The 15485-nt window shown below is 36.5% G+C and overlaps 1 protein-coding gene across 1 annotated transcript; it reads right to left on the bottom strand.

Annotated features, from left to right (window-relative positions):
- Positions 1 to 2193: 2193 nt before the first annotated feature.
- Positions 2194 to 14313, bottom strand: LOC140172068 (methylthioribose kinase-like). The gene is made up of 7 exons (XM_072195416.1): positions 14293 to 14313; positions 13020 to 13082; positions 11276 to 11401; positions 7618 to 7747; positions 6078 to 6249; positions 4002 to 4239; positions 2194 to 2256 (listed from the first exon to the last, which is right to left on the bottom strand). The coding sequence occupies exons 1-7, from the start codon at positions 14311 to 14313 to the stop codon at positions 2194 to 2196; spliced, it is 813 nt and encodes a 270-aa protein (XP_072051517.1).
- Positions 14314 to 15485: the final 1172 nt, after the last annotated feature.

Raw genomic sequence — 15485 nt, 5'->3', positions numbered from 1 at the left:
GATGATGATGATGAATCAATCTTCTGTAAATCAATCTTCTCATGATCGGACCTGTATTTTCGCGGTCAAACCTTAGTGGCAAAATATATCGCTATGGTAACTTGCATTATCTATCTACAATTTTGGAATCTTGTGGTATGTTTGGAAATAGTATTGTGTTACAGTGTTTCCATCCATTCTGGAAATGTTTTGAGTTCATCTCGTTATGATAATCTCCAGATTAATTTGAGCAAAAAAGCGCAGTTTTGCTCCTGCAACAAACCCTTCAACATTTTCAGAATACAGAGTCGCTGTACCTTTCCAAGTGGGGTTGGAAACCCAGTATTTTCACCTCTGTATATCCAATACTCGACCAGAAGTTGGAAATTCCTTTCTCCGGTAGAATTCATGCACTTTACGAGTAATCGCTTGCCTGTCGAAATCATCTATGCCAGGGTATCTTCTGTCAGTACAGTCTGCTTCGGTTTTAAAAGCTCGTGCAATGTGACTCTGGACATACCTGTTACAGCTATCATCCTCGTCATTACAATTTGTAAAATATGGGATTATTCAAGCTTGAATAATGTCACGGATGTCTTTTGCTGCTATGATTGAAGATACGAAATACCCGTGGGATGGTTGAAGGCTCTGTGGCTCTGATATCAACTACTGGGATTGCATGAGAAATACAGTAAGCAAAAGAATTAAGGTAGCAGTTTTGTTCACCCTGTATATCCTAAATAAAGACAAAATTAAAACAATCAGCCAATTGCCTGTACTCTTTAGCTGTGATTTCAATTTCAACAAATAAGGTCTTAAAAGACCTTATTTGTTGAAATTGGTTGAGAATTAAAGAAACGGTGGTCCAAAACCTAATGTAGATATAAAATAAAAAGTTGCACTTTTGTGTTCTAATCAATGAAAGCATGACGCTAGTTTTTCGTGCTAATCAATGGAAGCACGGCACAAGTTCTCTTGTTCGCGAACGCATTGTGTACAAATCAATAGGGCATGCAATGTGGCAAACTGCAACTTTTAAACTTAAAACTTCCTTGGGTTTTTGGATCGTCGTGTCTTTATTTCTTGAACAATTTCAACGAATGAGGTCTTAAATTCGAGCTAAATGATGCAGCTATTGGCTGTTGGTTCCAATTATGACATATTTGCCTTTGTGTAGGATATACAGGGGGTAAACGTAACTGGTACCTTAATTATTTGGCTTACTGTATATCAATTGTGTGAAGCATACTTTGTGGGAACAAGTTAATGTAATTTATTGTAATTCAATGTATAGTATAGGATTCTGAATCGCAAAGTATTAGTTAACACTTTTGTGATTTAACCTGAATTTGTAATGCTTGTCGGATAGAAACATAATATTCTGTGTGCGTGGCCTGAACTTAAGGTCTGTAGTGCAAATATTTTTTCTATTTATCTAGCATTTAGCAGACCTGCCATTTTAGAGAATGTGTACTCAACTGTTGCTATCAAAAGACTGTTGATTCTGTTTTTTAGTTGATTTGTATAGCGCTTTCAATCCGGAGGTTATTTACACCAGTACTCACACTTTCACCCAATTTCATCTAGATAGCTTTGTTCCAATACATGTACAATACGTTATATGCTGCACCTTAGTTATTCGCAATGGCTAAACAGCTTCACACCATGTTGTAAATATCTCCACCCGGATACTCGTACGTTGATACCATTTCATTTCCTTGTAGACTTGCTTCATAAACCAAACTGTGTCTTTTCAGATCCACACCAGGCCGAGTTAGCCGAAGAAGTAACTAGACCATAGCCAAAACTCAACATGGTCCTCTGGCTAGCTGAAATCCTCGCATCCAAGCCTGTTCCTAAATGCCCAAATTAGCGTTACCCATCCGGCACCACGTGGAGGTCTGGGTTAAGTTGCCCGCGAACAATTACAATGCTAGTTCTGCGGACCTTGCTGGACCCGTTGACTCTGGAGTCTTGTCCGATTATTTAATGGCAGTGTACCATAAAGTGTATCAAAATAAAGTATACAGTTTGAATAATGCCATTAGATTAAACAGTATGAGGTATTTGGTCAAAATAATTTAGTTGATACCCGAATAAACATCTTGTCCACCCACAAACTGTAAAATCACTGGCATGTGACCATTAAAGGGAGAAGGTATATCTAAGAAAGATCTAAATAGTTTGCAGAAGTTGCAAAATAAGTGTGCACGTTTAATATGTCTCAAACCAAAGTTTGAGCATGTTACCCTCTCTTGAGCCAACTTCATTGGCTCCCTGTCAACGAGAGGATTGTATACAAGACGCTGCTTTTATGTGTTTAAATCTCTGAATGGACTCTCTCCCCAGTACATAACTAACTGCCTCACTGTGAAAAGATCATCCCAGAGGGCAATAAAGACCCGCTCGGCAGATAGTATTTCCTTCTTTGTGCCTCGTTCCAAGAAGGGTGCTGGTGATAGAGCCTTTTAGTGGCAGCTCCACGTTTGTGGAACACCTTACCGGTTCATATCAGAAATGCTGCTACTCTTGAATCATTCAAAACTATGCTCAAGACCTATCTTTTTCCATAATATTGTTGCCTTTGTTTTCTGTATTTGATCATGTTTTCTGTTCTTTTTAATATGCTTGTTGCGCTTTGTAGCCACAGGAAAAGGCGCATTATAAATGTTGTTAGTTAAGTTAAGTTTAGTTAAGTTAAGTCTCCGGCAATCATAACATTATGCTTTATGTAAGAAAAATAATTATCAAGCACGAACCACATGGTTTTATTTAAAGCAAACTCATTTTGACCATAAAAACGAATAAACGCAGTCGGCTCTCAACACGCGATATTCAAAATTCCCGCGTCGAAATTGTCTAAGTGCAATGACGTAATGGTCATTTGTGCTCAATTGTCGTCAGCCTTCATTGTATTACTGGGACGTCATTGCACTCGATAATTCGGCGCCCGGGAATTTTAAATATCGCGTGTTGAGATACAGATATTTTTATTCGTTTTTATGGTCACTATGAGTTTGTTTTAAATAAAGACACGTGATAATTATTTTTCTTACATATAAGGCATAATGTTGTGATTGCCGGAGACTTCCTTTAATACGGACTCGGTGGCTATTTTTGAGAGCCGTGTAAAAATGCAGTTGCGCGAAGTCAATTAAAATAACATGAAAATCACATTTTCACCATTTTCTTTACAGTAATTGACAGAACAGCTTCAAGAATTGTTTGGCAATCGTGTGATTGCATTGAAGCATCAAGTGGAATTGCCACTTCTTGTGGTGCTATCTGAAATCAAAGGTTTTCACAAGTTCTCCTGCAGACCTTGATGAACTCCCGAGACACATAATTGCACAAGTTGACATTCCCAGGCAGGACGTCTCTCATAAGACGTGGTGTGAATGCCATGTTGAGGAGACCTGATATCTGCATACAGAGGAATGGTGGCCAAGCCATGTTGGCCATATGGAAGACCAAAACTGTCAATAACTGTAAAGAGAGTGGTTAAACATGTGATTTTCATGTTGCTTTGATTTAAATTAACTTCGCGCAACTGCATTTTTACTCGGCTCGAAAAAATAGCCACTGAGTCCTTATTAATAGTCACAAGCCAGTGATTTTACAGTTATGGAAGGACAAGATGGTGATTCAGCTGTCAACTAAAGGCATAATCTGGAGGTATTTTTCAAACTGTATACTTTATTTTGATACACCCTGCTTCTCGGACCTAAAGATAGTAAGGCATTATACACTTGGATGATGTTATATTCATACTTGTATCTACAACGACGTCGCCCGATGCAAGCCTCTCTAATATGCTCCTCGCGTGGAGTGTGTAAATAAAAGGAGTTAGGTGTGAAGCATGCACGCAAGGTTAACATCGTCACACGTCTGAAGATATCCTTGGGTAATAATACTAATATCATTCTGAACCAAGCACATGCACCTGAAATCTAACCTTCTACCTATTTTCCAGCAAACATAGTATTAAAGAGGGTGATGAAGTGTGAGAGCCGAACTCTTACTTTGATTGAATCGTTTTTCACCATAACCGCTTCAGTGTGGAAATCACCGTGTACAAGACATTGTTTCATAGCAATATGCCTGGCTCTGATCTTGGACGCATTTTCTTGAAGAATTTGATCACCATGGATGCGGGGTAGTTGTGCTTTCACTTCATCTGAGTATTGATTAGCTTTATGATACGGAAGTAATGGATAGGTGAAAAGGTAGCGGTCTAGCAAGCTCAACATTTCGTCATTTCTGAGGTAAAAGAAGAAATAATATTTTTTTGGTTCAATTATTATTAATTTTTTTTAATCACAACATCTGAAAACACAAAAACATATTTTAAGAAAATTATTATAATGTACCAATTAAAATTGTGAAAAAAACCGGGAAAACCTGCAAAAGAAGAAACTGCAGCTTAAAAGCAATCACAGATTAACTTCTAACTTGGTACGGTGATAGTATATGGCGACTGGCCTGATGTGCTGAATAGTTTTGTGTCATTTTATTTGTATATTTATGGATATTAATGAGTTCATTTGCATATTTTGCCTACATTTCCATTAATCCACTCTCCAGCTTAAACGCAATCACCGATCAACTTCATTATTATGTTTTCAGGGTTATTAGGAGTTAAGAAAACCTAATAATGATAATATTGGATGGCTTATTTCGCATGATACCATAACATATCGGATTTGTCATACAAATATCGAACTCGCCGTTGGCTCGTCCGATATTTTTTATGACTCATCCGATATATTATGGTATCATGCTCAGCCATCCAATATTATATCAAACTTGGTCTTGTGATAGTATTCTTTATTATTTTCCAACCTTTGTTGTGGGGGCCACGTTAATTACGAACCGCATAATTCTAGTTCTATTCTTTATTTTCGCGCTTTAATTTCCCCTCCCTAAATTGTAATGATTCTACCGCTACTGAACACATAAAGCCGCGGCAGCTGCTCAGTATAGATGAGGTGACCTATGATGTCACATGTTTACATTCAGACCGCCCTCTGTTGTTTCAAGTCAGGCAAAATAACAAAGGAGTGTCTATGACAGACCACATAAATCTCTTCAAAACCTGACTTTTAAAAACCTTTGAAATTTTGTGTGATACTATGTATATAGCTTGATGCATTTGTAAACAAGTTTGAGAACATTTTTAATAGTATTTGCTTTCAAACCAAAGTTAATGAAGAAAAATCAACTTCTTCCATGTAAACTATAGTGTTTTTTGCCTGACAGTTTTGATCTCATACCAACAGAGGGCGTATCAAATGTAAACACATGTCAACTCATCTATAGATATGTTGATTCAGTTAAGTGTCATATTAGACATATTAAATTTATTATCAGAAAATGGGCCATTTCCAAGTTTTGTTTTATTGGTATTCCAGGGGAGTTAAACATAAAATAAAAACTTCATTTTCAACAAATATATGCAAAAAGGATTAGAACTGATAACGAAGGCAATTGCTTCATTGACAAATATACAAAATAAAAACCTCCCCCCTCGTCAGTTTTTCAAAAATTCAGGGACAAGAAACAATTAATACATTTTGAACGGCCTTAGGATGTATTTCATTAATTTCGCCCATGAAGTATTCAGAGCATTTAGTGGGTGATGCTAGCTCTTGATCAGAGCCCTCGCAGTACCTTAGAAGATCCAGAGGTCCCCAAGTAAAATAAACCCAAGCAAGTGACTAGTATTAGTAAAGAAAATGTATATAGGCCAATCCATTCTGTAAAAAATTAATACCACTCCCATGCATCACCCAGCAGTACATGTATTTGTACAGATCACTATAGGCAAGTCACCAACAAGTAAAGTAGGACCACTTACAGATCACTGTCTACCTGAGATATTGGTCTACCCCACACACCAACCACGAAAGTCTTTACTATAGTGTCAGAGGGCATATGGGATGGTTTTTTCATTTTTTCTTTCAATTGGATGGAAAATAGGTTGGCTTTGGAGCAAAGCTAGGTGATGCCAGTCTATATCATACTGCACAAATAGCCAGTACATTAACAGAGAGAAGAAGCAATTTATCAAAAGTATAAAAATGAAAACAAATACATACTGAAATCTGTTGAGAAGTTCCTCAAATTGGACCTCAGAAACACATTTTCGGTGAGTTTTTCGATGTAATATGGCCATGGTTTCAGCAATTTTCTTTACGGCTCCCATGTGAAATTCACCTGCCACTAAAGCTTTCCGCATAGTTTTGTAGTCGCGTAGATCTTCCATTATTACTTGTAAGAAAAACAAACTTCTCATAAGAACAGGAAATTTCATGACCTATTTCTATCAGAAATAAATGTGACAGTATGTCAATTCGGGAAATGACTCATCACTATAATATAAACAAAAATCTTGTGAAAGTTATGTGAAGTACCCAGCAAACACAAAACGTTTTCGACATCATTCGCAAAAGGTTATAAAAGGTTGTCAGAAAACGTTTAAATGTCGGGTTATGTAAAGGGTATATTAAGAGTTTAAAACGTTTTCATAACCTTAAAAAACATTTTTTGATAATCTACTGCTCAGCAAACAAAAATGTTTTACAGAAAACGTTTAAATGTCGGGTTATATAAAGGGTATAAAAACGTTTTAATAACATTCCAAAAACATTCTTGAAAACTTGATACAAAACATTCTAAACAGAATGTTATTTTGGAGTTGAAAAAATATTTTGCGAAAAATGTTTGCCCAAAATATTTTCAATAACGTTTTAAAAACGTTTTCATGACCTTTGTATAACCCGACATTTAAATGTTATTAAAAGGTTTTGAAAAAACATTTTAAGAACATTTCTGTGTTTGCTGGGTTCAAACATTTTAACATAATGTTATTTAAGTATTGACACAATATTTGGCAAAAATGTTTGTAAAAATAGTTTACAATAACGTTTTTTGAAAACATTTAAAAATATTGTTGTAGTGTGTTTTAATACAAAACGTTTTAAAACGTTATCATGACCTTTATATAACCCGACATTTTAATGTTATTAAAACGTTTTTACCTAAACCAAAGGCCAAAATATAACTTATTTAAAACGTTTTTAAAACGTTTTTGTGTTTGCTGGGTACCTACATGTGTAGCCATGTGTGTTCTTCCAAATGAAATATTACTCATTAAACGATAGCCGCATTTTTCGGCGGAGCTGACCTAGCTCCTCGATGTGTAACGTAACGTAATGTGTGGGTGATCGTTGTCATCTTGGACGATTGCATTAGGTCCCAGATTGCGAAGATAAGGGATTGCAGCTTGTTGCACAGAATAATGGTCAATTTGGCACATTCACATTTGACTACATTCACAAGACGTGTACTCAGCCGTAATAAAGGTGATTGTTATAAATGTGGTGTCATTGTAACAGGGAATAAATTAGCTATCCATTGATTATGTCACAAACAATTTGAGATATAAATGCTTGAAAAAATCCTTTATTTGAGAAGTTTATATTTGTCATATAAAATATGTTACATACATCTTTTTGAGAGTCATTTTAAAACAGAAGTCGTCAGCATTTGAGACATTTAAATATACAGTTTCGAACTTGAAGACAAATACAAATTGGATTGGATTACTAATACATAATGAACTTTTATGTTAATTACCAAGATTGTTTTCATCATCGAGAACCAAGGGTTTAGGCACACAGCCAGGATGGAGCTCGTCAAACTTGCTGAGAGCACAAAATTCCATGTTGATTCTGTCAACGGTTAGAGGTGTATCTGATCCCAGAAACTGTAAGATGTATTGAAACAATTATAAATACTTTAGTCAGCAAAGTAAGTTTAAACAGTCATTCAACACAAAATTATTGAGAACTAACCTTAATATTTCGACGTGTGACACACGTCCTCGTAAGGAGAATTCCAAAGATGCTGTGAAGGAGTTGACTTCATGATTGACCTGAGATGACCTTAGGTTTAATCAATGAAGTGTACAGTGTCGGGATCTCGAGGCCCTGGTCACGGTTGAGTTGCGGCGTGTGTCTCCTGATTTGTATGGCTTCCCTCACTAAGCGTGGGTACTCTCTGTCTTCTCTGTCAAGCACTTTAACATTGTTAAATCAATCGTGAAGTCAACTCCTTCACAACATCTTTGGAGTTCTCCTGATGAGGACGTGTGTCACACGTCGAAATATTGAGGTTAATTCTCAATAATTTTGTGTTGAATGACTGTTTAAACTTACTTTGCTGTTTGAATAACCAACACGTATGAACATTGTTACGAGTTGTACTTGACTCAAGGCCAAAATCACCTTTTACCCGAACTCACACGAATGCACAACACAAATACACTGTTTGATTAAGCTAACAAAATCTAAGTCTTTAATTGAAAGCACGTTATGATTGGTATAATATATGACAACAATTACAATAAAATCACACAATCAGTTTTATTCTATCGGTACTTAACCAGCATTCTTCTTCTTGGCGATCATAAAGTTCTTGCAATGTTCTGGACGACTGATGTAATATATCCTTATTCACTTGTCCTGCTAAAATCAGCGAAGTCCAGTGAACACTTGAGTTAATAAATATCCTTGCGTATGAAATCCTCACACAAAAATGGCGTTGCTTTCTCCAAACCGTTATCTCCTTGCGCTGCTAAACTTACCTCCTTGCGCTGCTTTCTCCAAACTTGGTGCTATTTCCACCTTTCACACAATATCTTCAGGAAGCAGGACTGCTATGCAGTTGTCCCCACTTATTTTGACAGTTGTGTTGCTCCTTTATCCAGACTTCAGCAAATCGGCAGAAGAATATATATTCCTTTCTTGGAAGAAGTACGTTCTTTGACGTATTCTAGATCTTCTCCGACAACACCGGCAGGTAGTAGTGCATTGACTACTTAAATTAATTCTGGTTAGCAATTTCCTTTCTTTGAAGGAATTGGACTGTAAGCATATTAGCTAGCTAGCCCAGATCAACACTATAAACTGTAACAGTAATTGTGTTTACATTTTCTTATCTATCAAGCAATTAATAAGTATTAATAGCCAAATGTGATCGTGGGAATTCCCAAGCCTTAATTATAACATTAACCTTTCTCATTACATCACTTCCTTAGGGGAATTCCATTACACCATTTTCACTTTACAACCTCAGGGGGGTTTCCAAATATTCCAAATTAGATATGATTACACAGCCGTGACGTTAGTCACGGCTGTGTCTTTTTTCTTACAGGTTCTTTCTTCTTTCTTTCTTTCTTTCTTCTTCTTCTTTCTGCCGACCACTACATTTGCTCTAGCACTTACATGCTTGCACCGATTTTGACCGAACTTGGTCACAACCATCATTGACCATGCCCCTACATGTCACATGAAACTCGTGGGGTCAAAGGTCAAACAGGGTCATAGGGGTCAAAAACGTGATTTCAACTCAAAATGCTTCTTCTCTCACAGATTACGTAGGAGAGTGACACCACTTACACACATGCATTGTTATTAGCCAGTGTCTATGGGGTCCTCACAGATTTGGGGTCAAAGGTCATTAAGGGGTCACTTCCGGTATAAAACGAAAAACCTTCACAAATTTTTATTTGCTAAGAAAAACATAGGACAGTAACGGTATGTTCACAAATAAATTGCAGTTACTCTGTGCATTTGTGGTATTTTTTCATTTAGGGTCAAAGGTCATTAAGGGGCTACTTCCGGTATCAAACGAAATTCCTTTAAAATGCTTCTTCTTCCACAAATTACGTATGACAGTGACGCCACTTGCACACATGCATTGTTATTACCCAGTGTCTATGGGGTCCTCACAAATTTGGAATCAAAGGTCATTAAGGGGTCACTTCCGGTATAAAACGAAAAACCTTCAAAATTTTTTATTTGCTAAGAAAAACATTGGAGGGTGATGGTATATTCACACGTGAATTGTGTTTACCTATTGTACATGTGGCATTTTTTCATTTGGGGTCAAAGGTCATTAAGGGGTCACTTCCGGTCTGAGACGAAAAACCTTCAAAATGCCCCTTCTGCCACAAGTAACATAGCAAAGTGGTGCCACATGCACCCATGCATTGACATTAGCCAATATCTATGGCCGTTTTCATATATTTTGGGGTCAAAGGTCATAAGGGGTAACAACACGGCTGTGTTCGTGGGTTAGACCACAGCTTAGTCTAGTTCAACTTGTTTTGCTCAATTTGAGAGGGGAATTCCCCCAAAATGTCATCACTCATGTAACTTTGTAAACAAAGATAAATCATCAAATTAAATTACTGAGGGCACATCACAACATTCACTCGAATATACGACAAAACATCGGCAAGGATTGCCTAAATTCTGTCAGACGTTTGGAACGGACATCTAGGAAAATCGCGAGGTACAAAAACCATCTCAGATAAAACCTATGTTGTTATAACCCGCGTACCATAACCAACACGTATGAAGATTCACTCGAAATAGTGTGTGAAAAAATATGCGGCAAAATTTGATACGTGAAATAAGATCAAGAAATCAGATTTACCAAAGGGCAAGATGACCCAGGCCCGAGATCCAATGGGCCACAAAGTTTGGGATGATAAAAACGAAAAAAGAAGAAGGAAATAAAGAGAGGAACGTGGGGAAATTTAGTGAAGCACTGACCGGGTAGACAGATGTCCGTATCTGAGTCTAACCCACAAGATTTATTCAAATTGCCTATTTAATTATTCATGCTTCTTTCTGTCAGATTTGCACGATCAAAACACATTACTTCCACAGAATCATATAAAATGTAAAATATATAATAATTTTCAAACATCGGTTGCCTTTGTTCGCAATGCTTAACTATTAAATAAACGAGCACATTTAGAAATGCGAGTTCGATGATCGTCCAATAACCACAACCTTTTCCTTTTGACACTTGCACCTGGATTATTTATTTGTTACGAATTTCCAATCAAAAATATTTATGTTTAGAAGAACAAGTCATATATTAGTTAATTTATACGCAGGTGCAATTATTATGAAAATGTAAGTAATGTTTTTTACAATTTATAAGACAGCCCTTTACAGAAATCTACATGTTGTGTAGTAATTATGATAGCAAATGACTGTAATTTTACAGTCTTCATTATAAGCAAAATTGTATAATGAAAATGTTTACTTTGTATAGTCCATTATTTGTATTTCATGAGAATAGTAATTGGAGGAAAAGTTAGATATTTACAGTAATTTTTTAAGTATTCAAACCAAAATATATAGTATTCAGTAAAAAGGAATTTGTTGGCAGAATGTTACTGCAAACATTGTAAAATTAATATCTTTTGACAGTGTACCTTAAGGTAAGGTTCTGCGTGTTTTACTACCACAGACATGTCAGGGTTTTCTCGACTCCGAATTCGCCAAACGTTATTCACGTATCCATCGCCTATATCTTCTACATCACAAGCTCCTGATAATATCTACACAAACAAACAATAATACATGTTTTGAATTTCTTATATCATCCCAGATTTGTATTGTGTAAAATACCGTAAAATACTAATATAAAGTAATATACAGGGTGTCCCAGAAAAAAATTACCTAGTGAATAAAATTGAACGTAAGTTGAGAAATAGACATCAGAATCAGAAAATGTAAAATGTAACGCATAGCCTATTTTATTGTGCATTATATAGGAAAAGTTTTATTTGATTCGGTTGACTGGTTACGAAGAAATTAACGATTACATAATGCACGCATCAATGCAGTTCATTCCAAGTTTGATCAACAGGCGCTTTTTTCATATTCGCTCACCACTTCCTAAAGTGTGTGTATCTCATTAAATTTAGTTCACATTATCTATTTTATAATCCGACTGTGTTATGTTATTCACGTTTTCACTGAAAATGAATTTCAATTTCTCCAAGAAAACTGATATCTGCAATTGGAAGCTTTCCAATTTTAATTCTTCAGGTTGTGCAAAAAAATGTTATATCTTAACTTTCCAAAGAACATGAGCCAAGAATGGCAATGATCAAGGGCTTACAGCTTTACGTGTGTTTTTTGATACCATGCTACATTAATGCTGAAGTTTTAAAAGATTTAAGCTTTGCATTACAATTTCTTGGAAATATTTCAAAAACATTATTATGTGAGAAATTTTTAAGCCAGCTGGAATTCTTTATGCAATAATTCTTTTTGCAACATTTATATCAACATTAACAAAAAAAGATATTTACAAGTACCGAGCATCATCTTACATGCAAGCTTTCATTTCTAATATCGTGCAGGTTTTGAAATTCGAACAAAATCAAATTAAATGTTTTGCAAGAAACAGATTGTTTAAAAAGAACGAAAAAAAATTTTTAGTGCGCATTGTGTTGAATGATCTTTCTTTCAAACTTGAATGAAGTGGATTGACGCATGCGTTATGTAATCGCTCATTTCTTCGCAATCAGTCAAATGATTCCAGTAAATGCGAAATGTAGATGCAAAATAAGATGGGCTACACGCTGAAGTTTAGATTTTTGGATTCTGACGTGTATTTCTCGACTTACATCCAAATTCATTCGCCCGGTATTTTTTTCTGGGACACCCTGTATATAATACAGCCTAGCTATTCTGTGGATTTCATCAAACCGTTTGTTTTTAATGTCCTGAATTTCCATCGGTTTGTAGCCTCAGTTCTGTGAACTTTTGTGCAGACAGACACATTGTCCCGTAGAATATCAACTGGATGCCCCTGAAAATCAATACTCAGGTCCGTAAGCAGGGTGTGTGTGGGTGGGTCTTAGGGGGCTGGGGGCTCACTTTAGAAGTGACGAGTATGTGTCTAGCGGCTCTATTGGCTATCGGTAATAAACATTTAAAAAAGGAGATATCATTGGGTATAAAAGTTTTAAAATGGGGTAATTGGGTAGAAAAGAAACAAATTATTCCTGAAATAAGAGAATTTGCAGATGCTGCATTATTTTATGGCAATTTAAAGATAAAATTACGTGCAAAAGCCTGTGTGTAATCATCATGGCGGTACTGAGAACGAAGACAATACGACCTGTAGCCAACTTAAATACCGGGTATATAATTCGTAAAGCTTACCTTTGTCTCCGGCGTATTGCTCCATTTTGATATAATTCGTAGCAGTTTGTGAGTATCCATAATCTGGAAATAAAATATACCAACAGACAAAGCTAACTAATATCACATCAATGAGAATACTCTACCATTCGCCAGTGATGTATCGTTTTTCATTTTGTTATACCAAATGACCCGTTTTTATACAAATAGGATCCTACTAAGCAATATGAGTAGATACCTGTCACATTCAAGTTGAATGACCCCCCCCCACCACCCACACACACACACACACACCTCGGGGCATGGACTCTGACCGAGTCCGGACTCAGGTCTTATTTTTGTTTGACTCGGACATGGCTCGGACTCGGCACCCCTGGACTTGGACTTGGAGTCCGGACTCGGACACAAAAGGACTCGGACTTGGCTCGGACTCGGATACAAATGGACTCGCCTCGGCTCGGACTCGGACAAGCTGGACTCGGGTACAAGTCTGCCATTCGCACACCGTAACTGTGAAGTTTGTATTGCCCAATATATTATATTATATACACTAACTTTCATAATTATTAATTTTATAGTGCACACCGCTTAGACTGGCTCTACAAAAATCGCGTTCCAATCGGCTAGTTTACGTAAAAGTGGGCAACCAGCTTATTTTGGTTAAATTGAACTCGAATCGGTTATCTGCCAAGTAGTATTTTGAGACAGTGATCCTGCAAAAAAAACACCAAAATTACCCCACATTATCGTATTTTATTTTTATGTCAAACTATTTGTCTGGCCCACGGATTCCAAAAATATAAAGTTTATGCGCGTACGACATATAGGTAAAAAGTTTGCTTGTTGTGCATGGGTCAAGAGTCAAAGCTGATCCAATTTTCGTAAAAAAATAGGCAACTTATTCGTCTAGCTTAGAGGTTTCAGAAAAAAGAATAGTTTGGACTATCTGTGATGTTTAGTTAGTCTAGTTTGTTACACAGCAAAGAGTTAGAAGGTATACCGTAAAAAATTTTAAAACATGCAAATATGAAGAGCCCCATCCACAAAATTGTAAAGGGTTTTGAGCAAATCATCGATGCACATAGTTATATACGAACACCCCAACCTGCAAAATGTGTGTCTCAACCCCATTAGCTCAGTTGGTAAAGCGCCGGACTTTGGGACAATTTCGTGTTTTCAAAAGCGCTCGATAGTAAGCACATGTGCTAACTATCGAGTATTTACGATATAGGATTTAGTAGGATTTAACTGTCTTTGTATTTATTAACTATATTCTGAACTTCACATCGCTTACCTTGGATCTGTTGAGCCTCATAACATGGTACTCTGTACCCTACGTGCACTTATGTAATTGTTTTGTGATTCTTAGACCCAGGCGAATAATTTTATGTATTTTAGTGAATTTGGAGCACGTTTATTTTTTGCCCCCTGCATGATCCTTTGGGGGTGTGGGTCCATTTGTTGGGTTACGGGGTTCGAATATAGCTTAGCAGAATTTGAATTCAGCATACACAAATTAGCAAAATTAATTTGGGTGCCAGCTTTTACGCGAATTTGTCCCTTAAATAAGTATATATTTCCAAAATAGAACCAATATAGCTCGTCATACATAGTATTGTATTAACCGGGTTTAGGCAGCATGTTTGTTCTTACCTGAAAATCTGTAGATCTGTATTCCCTGGACTTGTACTCATCAAGGGACACTGCCAATTGTTTTATCAAAATCTTTGCTGCCAACTATGCGAATGGATCACAGCTGGAGGACATGCAATTTATTTTTCTCTTTTGTTCCTGAAACGCTTTTTCTATTTTGTTCAATGAATCGTCAGCTTGGACATTATTACTGCACCTGTATTTATTATTAATATTATTATTGTTATTCACTATAGTATTATTATTCAGTATATTCTCTTACTAAAATGCATTATATTGTGCACTTTAGACGTGCGTAATAGATTCAATAGTCGGGGTGGTTCCTGTGGCTGAAGTGTGGCATTTTGTTTGCCTTAATCCACTCCCCTCCCCTCCTGGCAATGGCAGTATGAATACAAAAAAAAAAAGAAAAGAATAAAAGAAAAAGAAAACAAAGAAATTAATAATAATAATAAACACAAAACAAAACATATATAAATCATATAATTGTGAATAGGGATGACTGATGCAGTCTTCCATTGGCCTGGGAAAACTCCCTTGAAAAAGCAAAGCTTAAACAGCAGGCTAAGTGGTCTTGCAAGTTCTGCGCTGCATTCCTTCAGGACTCTTGCAGAGATTTCGTCAGGACCAGTAGCTTTATCTGGTTGCAGATTCCTGAGAAGCTTCCTACCATTTTAACCTTGAACGCTATCTTTACCATTGAGCACGTTGCTGAAAGCTAAACTTCAGGAGCAGATTCTTCTGCGCTGGCAAGCTGACATTTAGCGGCAAAGGTCTACGGAAATTCTGAAGCCAAATCCCTAATGCATTAGAGACATGGAAAGTAATATCAAT

This window comes from Amphiura filiformis, chromosome 15 (genome assembly GCF_039555335.1).
Source record: "Amphiura filiformis chromosome 15, Afil_fr2py, whole genome shotgun sequence".
NCBI lineage: Eukaryota > Metazoa > Echinodermata > Ophiuroidea > Amphilepidida > Amphiuridae > Amphiura > Amphiura filiformis.
This window is presented reverse-complemented; position numbering and strand designations above follow the sequence as displayed.